The 21759-nt window shown below is 36.7% G+C and overlaps 1 protein-coding gene across 1 annotated transcript in view; it reads left to right on the top strand.

Annotated features, from left to right (window-relative positions):
* The window catches only part of SLC9B2 (solute carrier family 9 member B2), a 51156-nt gene that overhangs the window by 22185 nt on the left and 7212 nt on the right, over window positions 1-21759 (top strand). The window contains exons 5-11 of the mRNA XM_068543247.1: window positions 1513-1655; window positions 2537-2664; window positions 3880-4055; window positions 7041-7147; window positions 9691-9840; window positions 17685-17793; window positions 21064-21200. Coding sequence (XP_068399348.1) covers window positions 1513-1655; window positions 2537-2664; window positions 3880-4055; window positions 7041-7147; window positions 9691-9840; window positions 17685-17793; window positions 21064-21200 — 950 coding nt within the window. The remainder of the gene's footprint in view (window positions 1-1512; window positions 1656-2536; window positions 2665-3879; window positions 4056-7040; window positions 7148-9690; window positions 9841-17684; window positions 17794-21063; window positions 21201-21759) is intronic.

Below are 21759 nucleotides of genomic sequence, written 5' to 3'. Positions count from 1 at the left end.
CTAGTTTATGTTTTCACAAATTCTAGAAAGACCATGACTGCAGAATTCAGAGCTTAGAGACCTTCTTCCAGGTTAAGTGGCAGTGATGAAAGATGTGTGGGAGTGACGCTCCTTTACGTGATGGTGTCTGGAGCAAGTCACAAAAAGCCACACCGGTAATTCTTTTCTATTCTCATAGCTTACATTCAAAACATCCCAACGCTAGTAAATTTGTCCAGTCATATAACGGGTGGTGCTTATAAGGACATGGTGAGAAGAGGGTAGTGCTGGAGCACCGAGGGTAGAAGCCTCACAGTATCCGCCGGAGAAGTCTTTCCCTTTGCATGGGCATGTGGTATTATCATTGAGGGCAGGATTCCCTCACAAACTACTCAGTTTCCTCTGTCACACTCAGCTACTTGCAGTTCCTAGAATGTCACACTTCTTTTTCATACCTGGGAAGAAACTGCTTTCTCTTTCAGAAACTTTTCAACTCCCCGGCCTCTTTACCCCTTTTCTCCTTCTTTGCACCCCTCTGACTCACCCCTCCCGTCTCAGCTCATGCAGTACCTCCTCGTGCTTCCATAAAATTCAGATTGTCAATTTGTCTCGCTCCCCTAGAGGCTGAAAGCTTGTTGAGGTGTAGTACCCAGTTTTTGTCCATTATTATATCTCTAGTGCCTATTATAGTATCTAAAATACTGAAGGCATTTGGTGAATGTTGAATGGCTGAATGAAAAAAGAGTCACCAGCTGACATGACAGAGCAATGTCCATTTCATCATAACTCACCTTAAGCCTTTGCAGAGCAGGTTATGTGGGGTTTTTTTTCCTTAAATTATCCCGTTTGAAGGTAAAATGGAATCCGTATAGGTACTTATTGACATTTCAGGTAATCTGACATAGCCAATAAATGTCAGGAGCTCTTTGCTAGTTGCACACAAAGGGATGACTAAATTGGACATTGTATTTTTTTTAATATTTATTGTATTTATTTATTTTTGGCTGCGTTGGGTCTTAGTTGTGGCACGCGGGATCTTCATTGTGGTGCACGGGCTGCAGAGCGCGTGAGCTCACTAGTTGCGGCACGTGGACTTAGTTGCCCTGCAGCATGTGGGATCTTAGTTCCCCGACCAGGGATCGAACCCATGTCCCCTGCATTGCAAGGCGGATTCTTAACCACTGCACCACCAGGGAAGTCCCTGGACATTGTATTAAAACATTTTACATTTAGAATTTGATCACACTTTCTATCCAAATACTGCATCCTGTTTCTCCCTTTCAGGTTCAGTTATTTAGGAATTATTAATTATTCTAATCTGTTGTTTTTATCTTCATATTAAAGCCTTGTCTTAGCTCCTCTAGTTTATTATATTATTTTAATTAAAAGCTTAACCTAATTTCACCTAACAAATAAGCAAAAAAGGAAGTATTTCCTAGGATTATAGAGTAGTCTCTTTCACAGCTAAAGTGCCAAAACCTATTGCCTGTACTTGAAAACTAACTAAAGAGTTGTTTGACTTTTCCATTCTAGGCATGCTGCTTGCTGGGTTTCTCATCAGAAATATCCCTGTCATCAGTGATAACGTACAGATCAAGCACAAGTGGTCTTCTGCTTTGAGAAGCATAGCCCTGGCTGTCATATTGGTTCGCGCTGGCCTTGGGCTTGATTCAAATGTATGAAGTACAAATTTCTAATTATTGACTGGGAATTTTATTCCTTCACCACTGCCAGTGTTTAAAATCACTGAGCTTTGGGAAATGGAAGTGGGCATTGTGCATGACATTCTCAAGAAGAGAAGAGAATCTGTTTCATGCAGAACTCTCCCCAGAAGATGTTCCCATACTCTTTCTTGGAGAAAGGTGGAGTTACTGTGCGGGGACAGCACCAAGAATAAAGGCCCCCCCCTTTTCTTTGACAGAGATATGGGCCACAGTTATAAATTATGGTCATGAGAGAGAAGACATCATATTTTTGGCATGCGAAGCCCTATATAAGAGTTTAGGGCTAACTGTACTGGCTCAGGAAACTGCCTCCTGTATAGAATGAGTCTCAAATATGAGTTTTTTTAAATGCTTTTTTTCATTAGGAATGAATTTTTGGAATGTTTTGATTTAGAAATGCATGTTTTGGGGGACGGAGGTTTTCACCCAAGCCTCATTTGGGGACCATAAATTATAAATAAAGCTAACACTGAGAGGGTTAAATCAGCTAGTGTGGGGATTATGAGCACAGACTCTGGAAGCAGCCTGCCTGGGTGCAAACCTAGCTCCACAACTCACCAATGTCATGATCATAGGCAAATCACTTTAACTTGAGCCTTTTTAGATGAGGACATCTACAAAATGGGCATAATATTACCTATATCATAGGGCTACTATAAGGAATAAATAAGCGATCTCTAAACACTTAGAACACTAGATGTTCTAAGTGGAACATTCCTGGAAGATTTGTGATGATCCAGATGTGGGCTGAATATTGAAGCAAAAGCATTTAACGTCATAATCTCTGCATGTCTTTAGAGAATTATTTTAGTATGTCTATGTTTCTATTTCAGGCCCTGAAGAAGTTGAAGGGTGTTTGTGTAAGGTTATCCTTGGGTCCTTGTCTTGTGGAGGCGTGTGCATCTGCTCTTCTTGCCCACTTCCTCATGGGTTTACCGTGGCAATGGGGATTTATGCTGGGGTAATGGTTTTTCTTTATTGTATGAAAATATGCACAGACATTTAGGGCTTTCCCTGATTCCTTACAAGAGAACACGTAATAGCATTTTCTTAAGGACATCAAAAAATACAACATTGATGTCAGCATAATCTAAATATTATAACTTCAAATTATAGTATCTGTGTATAGTGTATGTCTAGCTTTTGCAGTGATTATAATAATTTAAACTATTGAAGCAGTAATGACCTTTTACCTATATGTGATTCCAGACTGCTGAGAGAGATGCCAGATCTCACTTCAGAGTCTGTATAAAGGATAATAAATATATCAACAGTCATCAACACCCAGAAGTGTTTTCCTCCTTCTTTTGTCACCAGACTGTTTGATTAGATAGCTCTGCTGTCTCTTCCTTCCACTGTCAGTTCTTATTTCTAATGGTTAAAAGCCATGAGAATTAAATAAATATGAAAGTACTTAGAATTTAGTACTAGTGAGTATGCAACAAGTAAGAAGTTCTTATTTCTCAGGGTTAGGACCCTGGAGCTATACTGCTTGGATTCAAATCCCAGCTCTATGACTTTGCGTTATGCAATCTTTGGCCAGTTATTTAATCTCTCTGTGCCTCAGTTTACTCATTTGCAAAACAGAGATAATGATTGTAGCTTTTTCATGGCGTTACTGTGAGGTTTAAATTAATATATGTAAAGTGCTTAAAATGGTGTTTGGCACATAGTAAGCACTATAAAATGCTTTCTGGTGTTACTACTGCTGCCATTATGAATGTCACTGTCAATGTCATTATGGCCTTTTCCTTCTAATCTGTTGTCTTACTTTACATACTCAATCCTGGTAAAAGGCCTAACGTCACTGGCTTCCAATCCAAAAAGTCTATGGCCATGTTTTTCAAACCTCATACCATGAATGTTTCGTTTTTAAAAAAAGGCAGATTCCTGGGGCCTTACCCCATTAGGTCCTCTATACCACCCATAAATATAACTTTTTAGGCAGCCTAAGTAGTTCTAATACAGGTTATCCATGGCCATACTTTGAAAAAAGTGTTCTATAGAACTTGCATATATGTATGTGTTTCTGGGTTGGTGCTTTGCTCCCATCTGAAAGACTTTAGTTGTCCAAAGTGTAACCTCTAAAAGAGTAGAGGTTATTATACTTTCAACAACAATAATAATAATAATGAGTAAGATACTGTCATAAATGCCTAAAGCGCTGCCTGCTTAGTTTTGTTTTAGGTGCTGTATCTCCAGCTGTCGTGGTGCCTTCAATGCTCCTTTTGCAGGAAGGAGGCTATGGTGTTGAAAAAGGCGTCCCGACCTTACTCATGGCTGCTGGCAGCTTCGATGATATTCTGGCCATCACTGGCTTCAACACCTGCCTGGGCATGGCCTTTTCCACAGGTACAGGGATCCATTCACAATGTGCTGTTCTCTTGCACTCTAGAAACATAGATTGTGGTGTTACAAGCATGGCATAGTTGCTTGATAATTAATTAAGGCAAATTAAAATAGAAAAAGTCACCTCCCAAGATTTAGTTCCATACTAGGAAGGGACCAGTAGTTTCACCCTCTAGACATAGACTGCTCAAGCAGTTTGGTAAGTGCAGTAAGGGGAGATTCAAAGAAGGACTTAAAGAAGATTTAGAGAAGGACTAAAACAGCTTCTACATGGAGCCTCTGGGAAAGTTTAATCTTGGAGACTTCACACAAGGGATGAGTAGATTTTCAATGAGCACAATGACAGCAGGCCAAGTGGGAGGAACAGCACTCTTCTAAAATAGGAACGGTTTTAACATTTGGTGGGTAATAGCAGCAATGATTTTAATGGGCGTCTTTTTCATACTTACCAAGTGTTTGAAATGGATGCATTATGTTTTAAGTAGTAATGAAAAAGAACTTAAGGCATTTTTTTCTCTCCCACTATTATTCAGTACCTTTACTCTCCTTTGGCACAGCATAAATTTAAGTTCATGTTTTAATCCATGTCCAAGAGTGGGAAATAAGATTTGCAATTTCATATTATTGACAAAATGTAATTGTAGCTTAAATTTAGCTTCAGGTTATCTAGTGGGAACACACCTTCATAGAAAGTCATGTATTTTTAGTCTCTCCACCCCGCTGTAGCTATTGGCCCATTTTGGGGGGTTATATATGATTTCTGCTGAGCACCTAGAACTTCGCCTCTTCCTGTTGCCCCAAAGTTGCCTTACATCCAGTCCCTGCCATATGTCACTGGTTAAATTAATCTTATGAAAAACATGGCTTTCGTAAGGTTACCTTCTTGTTCAAGAACCAGTAAGGATTCCCTCTTATCTATTAAGTCAAATCTACACTTTTTTCTCTTTTAACTCTGCTCTACCTATCCAAAAGTATGTTTGCACTCTTTTCCTGGTATACACCTTTTAAACAATAGCTCTCAGCCTCAGCTGCATACTAGAATTACCTGGGGAGTTTTTTAAAATACTCTTGTAGGCACTGCCTTAGGCCAATTAAATTAGAACTTCTGGGAATGGAAACCAAGACTAGAGCAACAGTTTGCATTAGAATCACAGGGGATGGGGAAGAGCAGGGCAGGGAGGGCAATGAGGAGGGTCTGCAGGGCTGCCGGCTGTAGACTGTCTGAAGAACCTTCCCAGTCCGCAATGCTGTTTTCCCTCTACCCTGCCCCACTAAACGTGGTCCTTAGGCCTTTTGGATGGGAACTACCTGGAGCTTCTTTAAAATGTGGATCCCAAGCCCTGCCAGATTTACTGAATCAGAATTTTCAGAGGTAGGGCCCAAGAAGTCTTTTTTTTTTAAACAACCTTACTATATCAGAGACTGAAACTAATTGGCTCCTTTCTACACATTTATAGCAAATGATTTACCATATTTGCTCAAGACATAGGCTACTATCACAGCTAGATGCTTTTGACAGTCACACCATTACCTAACAGAGAGCTATCCTAGCTAAGTAAAATTACTACAGAGGTAATTATTTTTTTAAATAAGAGAGATGATGGAAACCGTTGGGGAGGAAAAGCTATTTCCCCTCTACCCACCTTAGGTTCGTTGGCTGGGACCCTGTAAATCAGACTGACCAAAGACAGACTAACAAGAGAAAAGGTTTATTAGCATGTGCGTGCGTCGTGCTTACACACTGGAGTACGCAGTGGTGAGTAACTCAAGGGGTGGTTAGAATTGGGGCTTATAAAGCATCTTAGCAAAGAACAATAATTTTGTAGAGAAGTGCAAGACAAAGGAAAAGGACTTTGAGCTTTTAGAGGCAACAAATTGTGGAAAGGCAAATATATGAGCAAACTATTGTTAGATAAGGGCAGGTTTCAGCACTTCGTTATGTAGATTCCTCTGGTGCTGTCCCTCGGCTGATTAGGGTTCCACGTTGCCTCAGTGGTTAACTTCTGTCATTCCTGATGGAGAGGGGAGAGGGACAGCTTTACAAATTTGTGTCCTTCTTTTAAAAGCAAATAGGGAGAAGGCAGAGAGCTTATCTTGTATATGTTTCTTCTCAGTTGCCTTCAGCTCAAAATAATCCTTATGCCAAAGTGGCATACCTTGCGGGTGGCATATGCTGTACCCGAAATTATAATAACAAGAAACCACATAACTGGTTAGTACATATTTTCTTAGAACGGTTTGTGAGGAAGGCTTTATATATTGAGCAATTTTAATATAATTTTCTGTACAATGTGCTAGCAAAGATTTTTTTAAATTAAAGTTTCCTAAATCCTGTTTGCTATGGGGGAAAATAGAGTTTACTTACCTCTATATTGTGATATTTCAAAGAAGCTAAGCAACCAATAAAGACTCTTCCAAGAACAATTTCAAAAATAATTTATTTTCAGATTTAATCTTAGAAATAACATTTGAGAAGGAGTAAGTCCCCTACATTCATTGCAGTAAGAAAAGATTTTACTTTTATTGCCAAATTCTTAAGTTACTGTATTCTGTATATATTAGAGCTACTAAAATCAATATGCATTTATTATTAAAAAATCAGGTTCTTAAATGGCAGTTTGAATACTAGATCTGTCTGCTCACCCAGCCTATGCATATAATACAGTAGAACAAATTAGACCTGATTTATGAATTTTATCTTTCATATTTTCTTAGTAAATAATAAATTATATAAATTTATACTGAAGTAAACATAGAAAAAAGTACACAAATCATAGCTTATGCCTACTTTTAAATTTATCTCCAATAATATGCATACCTTTCTTAATGTAGGCCCATTTTATTAGACATCTTAAGAATGTGGAAAGCAGGAAAGATCTGTACATTTTTCCTTCTATATAATTAGACTCTTTATGTTAATGATTAACATCTGTGCATTTATGGATTTAGAATTCTGTCTCAAGTTTTTCTTTTTATGTTTTTTTTAAGGCTCCACAGTTTTTAATGTCCTCAAAGGAGTTTTGGAGGTGGTAATTGGTATGGCAACTGGATTGCTTCTTGGATTTTTTATTCAGTATTTTCCAAGCAGTGACCAGGTAAAAAAAATAATCTGTGGGTAAGTCGTGCTCTAACGTGTCATTGGAGGAGCATTCTAGAGCGCTCCCCTGAAAGCTGATGTGAATTATGTGATTTAGAAAATGGCCCCCCATTTTAAAACTGCTCATTGCAATATTAGTGCTGTCCATGAGATTTATGAAGATGGCTGGATGTATAAGATTTTTAATGCGGTCCTGGAATTTTTTTCTCTAATTTATATTCTGTACACTTCAAATTTCACTGTAAAACAAATAACATGGGGCTTCCCTGGTGGCGCAGTGGTTGAGAATCTGCCTGCCAATGCAGGGGACACGGGTTCGAGCCCTGGTCTGGGAAGATCCCACATGCCGCGGAGCAACTAGGCCCGTGAGCCACAATTACTGAGCCTGTGCATCTGGAGCCTGTGCTCCGCAACAGGAGAGGCCGCGATAGTGAGAGGCCCGCGCACCGCGATGAAGAGTGGCCCCCACTTGCCGCAACTAGAGAAAGCCCTCGCACAGAAACGAAGACCCAGCACAGCCATAAATAAATAAATAAATAAATTTTAAAAAAAACCAAAAAAACAAATAACATCAATTCTAAAATAATACAATATGTCTTTTTATCTTAATTTTAATATTTTTATTTATTTTAATTTTATTATTACTCATAATACTCAACTAAATCAAGATATAAAATGGCTTTGGGGGCCTCTTTTTTTAGTATCAGAATACCTTAGATTCTTTTTTTCTTTTTTTTAAAGATTTTTTTTGATGTGGATCATTTTTTTTAAAGTCTTTATTGAATTTGTTACAGTATTGCTTCTGTTTTATGTTTTTTGGCCACGAGGCATGTGGGATCTTAGCTGCCCGACCAGGGATTGAACCCACATCCCCTGCATTGGAAGGCAAAGTCTTAACCACTGGACCTCCAGGGAAGTCCCAAAATACCTTAGATTCTAATACTATCAAATAGACAGACCTTATCATCTCATATATAGTTCAACATTTCTCACCAAAGATATCAAAGTCCTTTACTGTACACAGTGATTTCTTAATAAACAAAGGTTTTGTTTGTTTTCCTTTACCCCCCTCGTCTCTTAGACAAACATATAAAAGTCTTTTTTTTTCCTAGAAGAACTGGTATTATTTTGAGATTTCAAAGCATTTTGAATGGAATTAGAAACTTAACTAAAGTAGAACTGTACATAAGAACATTAATATTAACATTACTTGAATGTATGTTGGTTTGAATTTTTACTGTGTGCAAAAAGCTTCAATTGTAGATTGTAGATTTTATGAATGCATAATAGAAAGTTATAGGATTTTCTAATTAAACAGCAAAATAAAGAGAAAAATGATAGCTTACATTTTGTTGTTTACCGTGTATAAAATAATGTGGTATGTACAATAAAGTGCCACTAGTTCAATATAGCAGCCACTAGCTACATGCGGCCGTCGCAGATATAGAACACTACCGTAGACAATGCAGATACAGACATTTCTGTTGTCACTGAATGTTCTGTTGGAAAGTGCTGATCTAGTGCACTCCACACAATAACTCATGAAAAGAGTACTGTTAATATGAGCATTTTACTGATGAGGAAATTGAGGCTTAGGGAGAAATGATTTAAACAAAGTCACATAGCTAGAAAGCAGTGGAGCTGGGAATGAACTCAGGTAACCCACCGCCAGAGCCTGCACGCCTCCAAGCCAAGCACTTCTAAAAGCCTGCCTGCCTTCTAAAGCAATCAAGAAGTTTAAAAGGCCAAACAGGGAAAAGTGAAGGGAAAGAGGTACACATTTCTGAGACTTTAAAAATCAACAACAGGGACCTACTGTGTAGCACAGGGAACTCTGCTCAGTGTTATGTGGCAGCCTGGATGGGAAGGGAGTCTGGGGGAGAATGGATACATGTATGTGTATGGCTGAGTCGCTTTGCTGTGCACCTGAAACTATCACAGCATTGTTAATCAGCTATACTCCAATATAAAATAAAAAGTTGAAAAAAAATCAACAACGAAAAACTACTCTGTCTACAGCCTCTTAAAGCTTCTTGGTATTCAAGGATTTAGAAAGAAAAACCAGGAGAGTATCAAATTAAAGAGTGAACAGAGAACCTAAAAATAATAGAGATATCATATCTTTAGCCTTCACAGAATCCCTGTGATGTAACTGCTTTCGGGAACAAGGAAAGAAAACTTGAAGAGTTTAAGTAATATGGCCAACTACATATGTCAGTGGTGTAAAAGCTGAAACTTTATCCCTGATCTCTCTGTCCCCAAAGCCTATGTGCTTTGTTCTGCTGTTGCATTTAGCCCTGTGAAATTCTGCTTTGATAACTGCAGAGAAGGATAACTGGTATTCCTGGGAGAGGAACCTAACATTTGTACATGTGCTAACTCTACTTTTACTAAGGAAAAGAAAGTAAATGTTATGTCATGCATTTATATGCTCAGACACAGACGTTGTTATTTTCTACTAAGCCCTGAATATGGAAAAACCAATAGTTAGAAATCAGTTATATGAAATAATTGAGCTAACCAACCTCTCTCCTCCTCTAGGACAAGCTCGTGTGGAAGAGAGCATTCCTGGTCTTGGGGCTGTCTGTGCTGGCTGTGTTCAGCAGCCTGTATTTTGGTTTCCCTGGGTCAGGAGGACTGTGCACGCTGGTCCTGGCTTTCCTTGCAGGCAAGGGATGGGCCAGCGCAAAGGTGAATTCATTTTAAGTTCTGCTCATGATCACTTTCTGATCAGATTAATTTTTTCTTTCCAGATACTTTCTTAACATCAAATTAATGAAATTATTTAATCATAAAAGCTATTTTCTATACATTTGTAAATGTATGTCCAAGTTCACACACGCACATCCTTTTCCCCTTACATACGAATCTAGAACTTAAGGTCTTTACTTAAAACATATTTACTTACTTAAAACATACCATGGTTCTATTTCCATGCTGCCTTCCTTATCCTTTGTAAGGGCTGCAGAGTACTGCATTGTATAGCTGTGCTATACTCTTATTTAATCAGTCTCCTACTAACAGACACTAGATTGTTTCTAGTTTGCTAAGACAAAAAGCGCTTCAATAAAATGCCCTTACATATACTATATTCAGTAAACTCTAAGGCACTATCCAGTCTTATTATTATTTTGCATGCTATCAAGAAAGAAAAAGAATGCTGCCAATTAAACTGATATCCTAATTTCAGAAATATTAAAATGAGAAAAAATTTAATAAATTATAGCATATTATTGAGTTTATAAGATACATTTCTAGAAATAGGATTGCTCTTTGAAAGACTGTGCACACTGATACTTTTGATAATATCAATTTGCCCTTTTAAAAGACTGTACCAATGTACATTCTCACCAACAGTATGTGAGAGAATCTGCTTCTCTGATCTATTTTCAGTCTTCAGATATTGTGCTAATCTGATGGGTGAAAAATGTATCTCATTGCTGATCTGTTGGCATTTCTTTATGAGTGAAACTAATCATCTTTTCATATGTTTACTTGCCAGTGTGTTCAAAAGCTTGTGCCTATTTTTTATAAGATTATTTTGGTTTTTCTTACCAAGTTTCAAGATCATTAAGGTTATCTGTTTTCTTAATATGTATTATGGAAATTAGCTGATTGCCATTTATTTATTTTAATTTTAAAATACATTTTTGTAGATTTGAACTTGACAGGATCATGTGCTATTCTGTTTAATAAAGAAATTAGATGTATGTGACCCAAACTAAATGCAGATATATCCTTTTGGAAAACCTAAAGACAACTGCTCAAAATAGTTAAGCTTAATACAATGCCATATGGAAACATGTGAAGGTTATAAATCTTGAGATTAGATAAATAATCATATTCAATTATGGGAATCTCTGCAGAGATATACTAGAGATAGAATTTCCTTGTGGGTAAATAGCATTCAGCTGGAGGCTTCCATTCTCTAACAGTGTGATTATAAAGTTAGGACAAGTATAAGTGTGAATCATCTTGCTTTAGAGGAGGGAAGGATTGGAAGGGGCTCCTGGAGCCTTGTGTGAACAAGGGTACTGAGGCCACAGGAAAGTGTGCTGAGATGGATTGAACTTCGAGGAAAAGGAGAGAGTCCCTTTGAAACCCTGCTCTAGACACTAGGTGGGCACCTAGGTTTGTTACCCTGTCAGAGGCTTGGCTGTAAGGCTTTCAGGTGGTCTACTTTTTTTCTTTTCAGCAGCACCTGTATTATTCAGTTCTACTTTCTGATTTCATATAACATCAAACAAGAACAAAGCTAAAAAGTAAACATATATAAACATATATAAATGTCCTCGTATAAATCGGGTACTCCTGTCATCCCTCATCTCTCATAAGCATTTGCTCTTATCAAACATTTGTTTTTCCATGGCTTCCCTTTTCTTGAGGGCTGAGGCAAGGTTGTCCCATATCGTGGTCAGTCTTCTGTCCAATCTCAGCTCGGGACAAAGGACTGTGCTGCCTCCCTAGCTTCTCTCTGAGGACTCACCACTGTCTGTCTTCCACCCCAGTCTGGGCTGTGGACTAATACACCTGCTCCTTGAAGCACTCTGATCCACTCCTTTGCCCCAGGACCAAGAACACAGTTTTCACTCAGTAAAGGGATGCAGCTAAAGTTGCACTGTGACCCCTTATCCAACACCTGGGAAGTTTGCCAGCCATTAGCATTCTACAAACTGTCCCTTAACTTCTTTTTTTTTGTATATTGTTTGGTTTCTTTTTTGCTGTTGTAAATATTTTTTATTTCAGTTGTCAGTTGCTGGGTTACAAATTACCTCAACATTTAATGGCTTAAAACAACAATTTTGTTTTGTTTTAATTTGTCTTGCATTTCTGGGGATAGACCTGGCTCAGGTGGGTGATTCTTACTTGGAGTTGCTCATGAGGTTGCAGCCAAATAGTGACTGAGACTGGAGTCTGTCCCTTAACTTCTTAATTGTAAACTTTTGTCAGTATTAAAAGAAATAAATTACTAAAGAGAATAATTTTTAAATAAAATTAGTTTTGTTTCTGAGTATGAAAGTACTATACGCTCATTTTAAAATATTGGGAAATAAAAAAAAGTCAGAAAGCAAAGGAAAGAAAAAATCGTTTACAATTCCTCTACCTAAAGCCAACAGCTCTGTAAACTATTTAAATATTTTGGCTTATTTCTGTTCATTTATTCAACAGGAAAAATTTCAAATACACTTATAGTAAGTTTCTTCAAATTGAATTTTACTGGAAAATGCTATCTGTTGTCACCTCTTAAAAATTTTCAAAAATTAACAACCAACTCATATTATCCTGTCATGGGTAAAAGGAGGGAAAGGAACTAATAAATGTTATTGCCACTCTGTAAGGCCTTATACTAGGCACTAAGTGAGTATTCTCACTTATTTTCACAAAAGAAACTTTGAAAAAGTATTACCATTTCCATTTTATAGAGACTGTAAATCAGAAGAACTTAAAAAACATGTCCAAGGTCACAAAATTAAAAAGTGGCACTGGGATTTAAGCTCAGGTTTGACTCCAAAGCGACTGGTACTACCCTTATAATACAACTGTAGCATTATTGCACAGGGCACATTTCTATATTTTGACATCTATTTGAATAACACATATCACATATATTAAAAACGTTATACTTCTACACTTTGCAATTTAAAATTAAGTTCATAAATGATAGGATTATTAAAAAACAACAAAAAAGAGTCATGTCATTTGGAATAGGGCAATAGTTTTAGCAACAGGGAAATCAAAGGGGAGACTGATCCCTACTACAAGTGGTCACTAGCTGTGGGCATAGAAAGACAAAGAGGGAAAGGGAAACTTTGATGAGTTTCAGTTACGCTGTTCTACAGAATATAGTGTGGGTTATATGGAAAATATTGTTAAAGCCGAAACAAAGCATCTGTTTGAATGTATTTGTCATAACTTTGCCTGAATTACCTGCAGCCTGGTTGATTACATAGGCAGTCAATGTAATCCACAACCCAGAGAAAGAACTAGGTACCTTGTTTTCATATTTACCTCTGGTTACTCTCCTGTGTATATCTCTTTATCTACACACAGACATACAAAACACAACACACATACTCACACATACACACACACATAGGGGTGCCCCATGATTTTTTTAAACCATTTCCTTATAGTTAAATATTTAGGTGATTTCCAGTCTCTGCTATTTTTAATTATGCTGAAATTCAATTTCTGATCAGTCCCTTAGGCCAGATTTCTAACAGTGAAATTTTGGGGTCAAATAATATGAACATTTTGAGGTTTTTGACATGCATTACCAAACGGCTTTCTAGAGTTGTATCCATTTACTTTTCCACTGTAATATATGAAGTACCTATCTCATTACACCCTCATCAGCTTAGAATAGTGTTTCTCAAACTTGAGAATGCATCAGAACCACCTGGTGGTGTATACACACATCTATACATATGAAGTTAGATTTTTGTGCCTTTTTATATCGTTCATTTTTTACACTCAAATATCATATACTTTCATGTGATCAGATCTATGAATCTCTTATTAGGACCTTTCCTCAATAGTTCTTTTTTTTCCTTAAAGTTGTCTTTCTTGTAAAGTTTTACATACGTCATCTCGTGTATTCTCTACAATAACCTTGAAAGGTAGATATCAGACCATTTTACAAATGAGGACACCAAGGCTTAGAGATACTAGATAGACTGCCTAAAGTCGCAAAGCCAGTAAGTGGCAGAGTCAGGATGAGAACACACAATTTGAATATATCAAACTGGTTCCCTAAAGAAAGGAAAGCAAAAGAATCTTCATTGAATCAATTATGTGGCAGGCACTCTCCAGAGCAGCACAACATTATAAAAAGAGCGTAAAATTTAAGTTATGGGGACCGGGATTCCAATCCTGCTTCAAGCTGTATAATCCCGAAAAAGTCACCTACCTTCTCTAATACTCAGTTTTCTCAACTGTAATATGAAGAGACTAGTAATAACATCTAAAGAATTGTGGCTGTTGTTTGGGGAAATGGAAATGAAGCACTTGTAAACTCAGTAGTGCTATAGTAATACTGTTGTTGAGTTATACTTTGAAAAGCTAAAATATTTTATAAAATTCATTTGTGCCTGTAGTTTCTGATGTTATTTCTTACTCTTCTGCTTGGTTTTCCATATAATCATTAATCTTGCCATTTGTTTTATTTTATTCAAATGCACTCACCTTTTTTAAGCCTGTCATCTGTTTTTTCATCTATTTTCAAATTCAGTGCTTCTAGATGACCTTTATAGTTATGGGATTTTGTTTTCTGTTATATTCTGGATCTTCTGAATCTTGAATTGTTCTTCTGTCTAAGAAGAGAAGTGTCCACTTACGTAGATATTTAACCCATGATGAAACCTTCATTTCTCTTAACTTTCTCCTTTTTTCCATCCTTGAAAGTGATTTATATTTTTGAAGATTCTTACCATTGATGCATAGAGATGTATAAAGTGGCCTTAACTTTCAATGGACAACACAATCTTCATTCCCCTTGGCTCATCTTCTTTTATACTTAGCTTATTCTATGGCTCCATTTTCTTTATAAACAAATTCATTTTGTTTTTGAAGTTATGAAAAAGCCACAAGAAGATATATTGTGACTCTTCTCCCTTTCTTAAATTATATAATATGTAAGCCTATATCTGATGTTCAATTAGTCTAAAATGTTACAATCAAAATACAAATCATGGCTTTAGTCTACAGTTTAGAAGTAAAAATAATTTGATAGAGAAAACTCTTTAGGACTTCTGCTCTCATTGGAGTTCTGAATACATGAAATATTTTTGAGGACCTTCCTTAAACAATTAGTCCTGGCAACAAAAGGCTAAGTAACCTAAAGTTAATATAGTTGAATTTTGTTCTTTACAGCTGTGGGTATCAATGAAAGTCCTAGTTTTAGCTACGATATACTCTAAAAATTAAATTCAAAAGTAAAATTTAAAGATACGTGGAAGGGTGGCAACTGGACCTGTTGGGGCAGAACTAGTCACTGTCATTAAATGATAAAGGATCTTGGATGTTTTCTAATATAAACCTCTCATTTTACAGATGAGACAAATGGGGTGCTAAGGGCAAGTGGCTTGCAGTTAGTGGGTGGCAGAATTTGAACCTCATTCATCATCTGATTCCTTATGATGTAGAAACATAACTGTTTTTTCATGATAGAGGAATAGAATTATATAAATAAATCAACGAATCCCCTCACAGATGCTGTCTTTATAAGCTAAGAGGAAATAGAATCTTCACCCTAATAAACATATCAGAAATAATAACTGAAGAAAATAGAGAAACAATGTAATCCTCCTTTGTCAGAGTTCCATACATATATGGAAGTGCATATCCTTAAGAACATGTAATTGTAAGGGTAAAAATGTGGTCCAAAAATATAGATTTTTTTAAAAAATTAATTAATTAATTTATTTATTTATTGGCTGCGTTGGGTCTTTGTCACTATGCGCGGGCTATTCTCTAGTTGCAGCGAGCTGGGGCTACTCTTCGTTGCGGTGTGCAGGCTTCTCACTGCGGTGGCTTCTCTTTGTCATGGATCATGGGCTCTAGCCACGTGGGCTTCAGTAGTTGTGGCACATGGGCTCAGTAGTTGTGGCTCGCCGGCTCAGTAGTGGCACACGGGCTTAGTTGCTCTGCGGCATGTGTGATCTTCCCGGACCAGAGCTCGAACCCATGTCCCCTGCATTGGCAGGCGGATTCTTAACCACTGCGCCACCAGGGAAGTCCCCCAAAATAAAGATTCTTCATGTTGATTGAAAATATCTGTTAAATGTGAATTCTTAGGTACTGTAATGGGTACTGCTAAATTGCCCTCCAAAAAAGCATTGTCAGTTTGCTCTCCTACCAATTATTCAGTTTGCTTACAATCTTACAAATACTTTACATTGTTAAAACTTTTTTAGTGTTTTTTTCAGTGTGATTACCCCCTCCCCCAAAAATACGGTATATCATTTTAACTTGTGTTTCTCTGATTACTGAGTTTTAGTGTCTCAGGGTTTTTGGCCATTTGTGTTTCTTCTTGTACAATTACTTGTGCATATGCATTGCCCATTTTTCTACTAGGGTCTCTATCTTTTTCTTATTGATTGGACATTGTTCCTTATTCTGTTACACATAGTACAGTTATTTTCTGCTGGTTTGTCACTGTCTTTTTTATGGTTTATCTTGCCACAGACATTTTAGTTTTGCATGGTCAACTGTGTCAGTCTTTTCCTAGGATGTTTGCATTATGTGTTATAAAGTTATGCTTATATCAAATAGGGTCTTCTAAGGAAAGAGAAATCACATAGTAACGTGGAATAGGGAAGCTTATTATTAACCATCCTGGGGATCAGTTAACAAGGGATTGGCTTGTAAGATGTAAAGAGACCCCTAAATAATAAAGGAATAGCAGCTATAAACTCCTAGGGCTGAGATAAAGCACACCCTTCCACCTCTCCTCCTCACCTCACTACTCCCTCCCCCAGGGCTGAGAATCCAGACCTTGTTAGAGCCTTGGTTCACTGGGTGACACAGAAATCACCATGGTGCCCTACCTACAAAATTTACTAGAAATCTACTCTCCAAACTTATAGGAAATCCACCCTCTAGGGTGCATGGGGAGGTATATGGCCCAAGGGAGGTGGCTACGAAACCACCCCAGGTGTCGGCTGGGGAAAGCTGCTGGCCACCATGCACGGTAAAAGCCTGGCACTGGAGAAGCCACCTGGACTGCAGGAGCCTTGTGCTGGAAGATCTTGCTGGGAAGAGCCACAGAAACCAGGCAGAGTTCCTTCTCTTGCAGTATATTTCAGCACCTTCCACTGACAATATTTAATATGGTACCAGCTGGCAAAGGTGAAATATTTAAAGGGCCCAGCTCCGTTTTCTGCAGAGAAACAAGGAAAGGCAGATTTGGAGCCAAAGAGCAATAAATTAATAACTGGCACAGCACTTTGTTATACCTGTATTTTATCATTGTGCATGATTTGAGATATCCACAAACAGTATTTTTTTATAAAGAAAAAATTGGAAACAACTTAAAGGCCTATCGATAAAGAAATGATTGAATAAACTATGGTACTTCCATACCACAGATTACTATGCAGCAATTATGAGGTGAATATCTAGATATATGCACTGATATAAGGTCTTTAAATCATATTGTTGAATGAAAATTAACAAAATTTTAAACTATGCAATAATGTAATAATAATATAATTAATATAATATTATTCATTATAATACACACACACACACAGATTGTGTATTCAGAAGCAGAAGTCCTAAGGTTACTTTGTAAGACTCTTTATAATTAACATTTATTTGTAAACCAACACTAAAGTACCTCATATATCTTAATCGTGTTAGAAATATCTTTGCGCAATTTTTTGCTCTCTTCTAGCTAACTTCTTATTTATAGATGCTACAGAGGTAAAGGCTAGCTCAGGTCAAATTGACTCAAATTTCAAATTAGTAAAATTCTTAGAACTTCTAAATTCATATAATGAAAGTCTGTTTGGGTGTGTTTGTGTTCCTTTTAGGCAGACGTTGAAAAGGTTATAGCAGTTGCCTGGTTCATCTTTCAGCCCCTTCTCTTTGGACTGATTGGAGCAGAGGTATCCATTACATCTCTCAGACCAGAAACTGTAGGTAAGAATTTTGCTAAAATCAACTCTTTTTATGTTCAGTTGAAATATCTTTAGTAGGTATGTGTTCAGTGGTTCCCATTGTCACAATTATATAAAAAAGTAACGAGCTAAGTCTTTTAGAGCAGTTCGTTAGAAAATAATGTTTGTCAATCTAAGACAGTAAATATTATACCTTTAAATATTGTTCCTTGTAAAGAAAAGTGACACTGCTGACTGCCATCAATAAAATGCAGGCCTTAAAGTGTTTTTCCAAGGATAAAAATGTTCATCTAGCCTTACCCTGATCAAGGGCCAGAATTTTAAAGATAACTAGTGAGTTCTATAATATGTACCCATAGAATAAAAATGTTTGTTATTTCATTCTTTTATTCATTCACACATTTGAAAGCCATTATGTTAAAACTCTCTTAATTCATAGCACTTCACTTAAAAATTAATTTACACACATATACTCATCATTTCCTCCTTTCCTTGCATCACAATGTTCTTCCGTCCATACTAGGGATCCCATCCCCTGCCACCTCTTTCTGGATCTTACACATAGATTCCTCCCTTTTTCTTATACATCCTCAAATATCCTTGTCACAGTGTTCTTCTCTTCAGAAGTTAAACAGACTTTAATCTCTATCTTAAAATAATATCCTTCCATTCTGATACATGCTATAACATGGATGAACCTGGAGGACATTACACTAAGTAAAATAAGCCAATCATAGAAAGACAACTACTATGTGGAATCTAAAATATGGCACAAATGAACCTATCTACAAATCAAAAATAGACTCATATACATAGAGAACAGACTTGTGGTTGCCAAGGGGGAGGGGGGGACTGGGACTTTGGGGTTGGCAGATGCAAACTATTGCAAATAGAATAGATAAACAGCAAGGTCCTACTGTATAGCACAGGGAACTATATTCATTATCCTGTGATAAACCATAATGGAAAAGAATATAAAAAAAGGAATGTCTGTATGTGTATAACTGAGTTACTTTGCTGTATAGCCAAGACTGGCACAGCATTGTAAATCAACTCTACTTCAATAAAAAAAAAAAAAGAAATCAACAAAGTAGAAAACAATAGAGAAAATTAACAAGGTCCAAAAAAAAAAAAAAGACAGCTTCTGTATGATTCTACTTATATGAGTCAAATTCATAGAAATAGAGAGTAGAATGATGGTTGCCAGTGGTTTTGGGAAGGGGGAGATGGGGATTTGTTGTCTAATAGGTACAGAGTTTCAGTTTTACAAGATGAAAACTTTCTGGATATTTTTTGCACAAAAATGTAAATGTTTAACTTAATGCCTACTGAACTGCACATTTTAAAATGATTAAGATGGTAATTTTTGTTATGTGTATTTTATCACAATCAAAATTTAAATAAATACACACACATATATTTATGAAAGCTATATATATATCCTTCCTCCATTTCACTTCCCCCCTCACCTACCACTCTATCTCTCTATTGCTCTTTTCAAACTTTTCCAAAAGGGTGTCTATATTCCCCTTTTCCATTTCAGTTCTCATTCCCTTCCTCAGTACATTTCAGTTTAGCTTCTGCCCCATCACACAACCAACCCTGCTCTTACCAAGGTTATATTATTAAATCCACTGAATACTTACCAGTCTTTATTGTACTTGATCTCTCAGCAGCATTTGATACTACTGACCTCTTTAAAACACTTTCACATTGAAGTCTGAAATTTCATATTTTCCAGTGCCTTTTGAGTCTTTACGGTATGTATGGCTTAAGTGCTGCTCCTCTTCAAAGTTCTTTCCAAAACCTTCTGTGCTTCTCGCTCTTTTATCACTTCCTTGAGCTCATCTACACTCAGTGACTTTGATTATAAACTATGTAATTCCAAAATCTTTATCTCTAAATCTATAAATCCAGTGGCTGATTGGACATCACCACTTGTAAATCCCACAAAACTTAAAACTCAGTGTGTCTAAAACTTCCTCTTCATCTTCTCCCCAAACCTTCAACGTTCCCTCCTGGGAATGGGATCATCTCTTTTGTATCTTGTACTTCAGCAACAAATATTTTTGAAAATCTACCAACCTGGGAGAAATATCCTCCAACAAAAAGCCACAAAACTTTTCGGTAAAAAAAAAAATATTGCAGATTTACAGTAGAGCCTCCTGCAGTGTTCTATCCCTTTTACCCAGCCTTTTGAACTTGACAAAGTTGTTTATCCTTTTTGAACTTCACTTTTTTCAACTGTAAAATGAGAGGAATTACCCCACAGGTTGTAAGGATTAAGTAAAGTAATGCACTTAAAGCTTAGTACAGAACCTGGCACAGAGTAAATGCTCAACAAATGTTACTTTAAAAAAAATCACCCTATAACTTAGCAGTCACTTTAGCTGTGCCTTTCTCAGATTCCAGTAGCCTGCAGCGGCCAAGTCACAATCCTTTATTTTGCACTTCAGGATGAACTTAACCTTTACCAGCAAAGGATTCTAAATGCTGACTGAATGCAGTAGCTGTATACGAAAACCAGGGCTAATGGGCTGTCAGTGTACACACCAGTATGATGAAACAGCTGTAGACTGCCACTGTCTGTTCTGATTGGTCACTGCCCAGCGAGCTCTGTTCTGATTGGCTGATTGCCTCCATAATGGCTCATAAATATTTTGAATATCACCTCTGGTCTTATACTCTCTGTAAAGAATTCTCAACCACTTTGATGAAAATAATAATTTTTTCTTCTTCTATGCCCTCTTACCAGTATGTTTATACTGTACTTACCTTATAGTATATTAATTAGTTTTTTATGTTTCTGTCTTCCTCTGTCTTTGAAGTTCATAGAAGCAGAGTCTGTACATTATACATTTTTGGATACTAGTACCTAGTCCAGATCCTGCCATGCGTAGTTATTGAATAAATTCTTGTTAAATAAATGCATGGAAGAAAGTGTGTTTCTTGCTATAAAGCTTAAAAGAACATTCAAATCTCCTTTGTAGAAATTAAAATATGTTTAATTTCTGTTTTCAGTTTAAGGGAATATTCTGGTTTCTCTTCAGAGCAAATAAATCTTTTGCATTTTACTATAAAAAAAAAATCAAGGGGAAATAATTTCTTTTAAACAAGTGATCTGATTGATACTTAATATTGATGTTTTGATAAATTATGCCTAGCCATTTTTGTCTTTTTAATTTTGTGAATGTTTTTAGACTTCTGTTGAAAGAGTCCTGAATCAGTAACCATGTGATTCAGTTTTTCCCCCAGTATTTCATTATGTCTAAAAACTGAGTATTTCTTACAGGCCTTTGTGTTGCCACCCTGGGCATTGCAGTATTGATACGAATTTTGGCTACATATCTGCTGGTGTGTTTTGCTGGTTTTAACTTTAAGGAAAAGATATTTATTTCTTTTGCATGGCTTCCAAAGGCCACAGTCCAGGTAATGATGGATTTTAATTCCTATTTCTATATGATACCTTGAAATTTTTAATAAGAGGGCTTGTTCAAATTTGGTGAAAATAAGTAATTGAAGTTTGATTATGGTAAGATTTTATACTAATTTACGCTTTAAAAGTTTTATTTTTGGTATATTGATTCATTAAATATGACAGCTCATTAAATTTTCTTAGATCACCAGGGTGCAACTCAAAATCCAATACATCCCTACACTACTAGAAAGCAGTAGTAAGTAGCAGGAGGGAAGAGTTGGAATTTTTGTCAGTCAGAGCTCTCTAAAATAACCCGAAGAGATAGTTATTAACTCTGTTCATTTCAATATCTTCTAAGAAGAGAGTGAAACAGAAATAGCATAGCCCATCTTAGTATTTGGAAATACTTCAATGTCTATATGATTGATGATCAGTTATGCTTGACCACAGTCTTTAATAGAGAAAGATTTATTGAGAAATAACTCAGAAAATGCTTTATTTCCTAGATTATTAGTTGATATTAAATTTTCAAACCACCTGAACCTCCTGACAAACGTCTCAATCACTTGA

Source organism: Eschrichtius robustus, chromosome 4 (genome assembly GCF_028021215.1).
Source record: "Eschrichtius robustus isolate mEscRob2 chromosome 4, mEscRob2.pri, whole genome shotgun sequence".
NCBI classification, from domain to species: domain Eukaryota; kingdom Metazoa; phylum Chordata; class Mammalia; order Artiodactyla; family Eschrichtiidae; genus Eschrichtius; species Eschrichtius robustus.
Note: the sequence above shows the minus strand (reverse complement) of the source record. Positions and strands in the feature narration are given on the sequence as shown.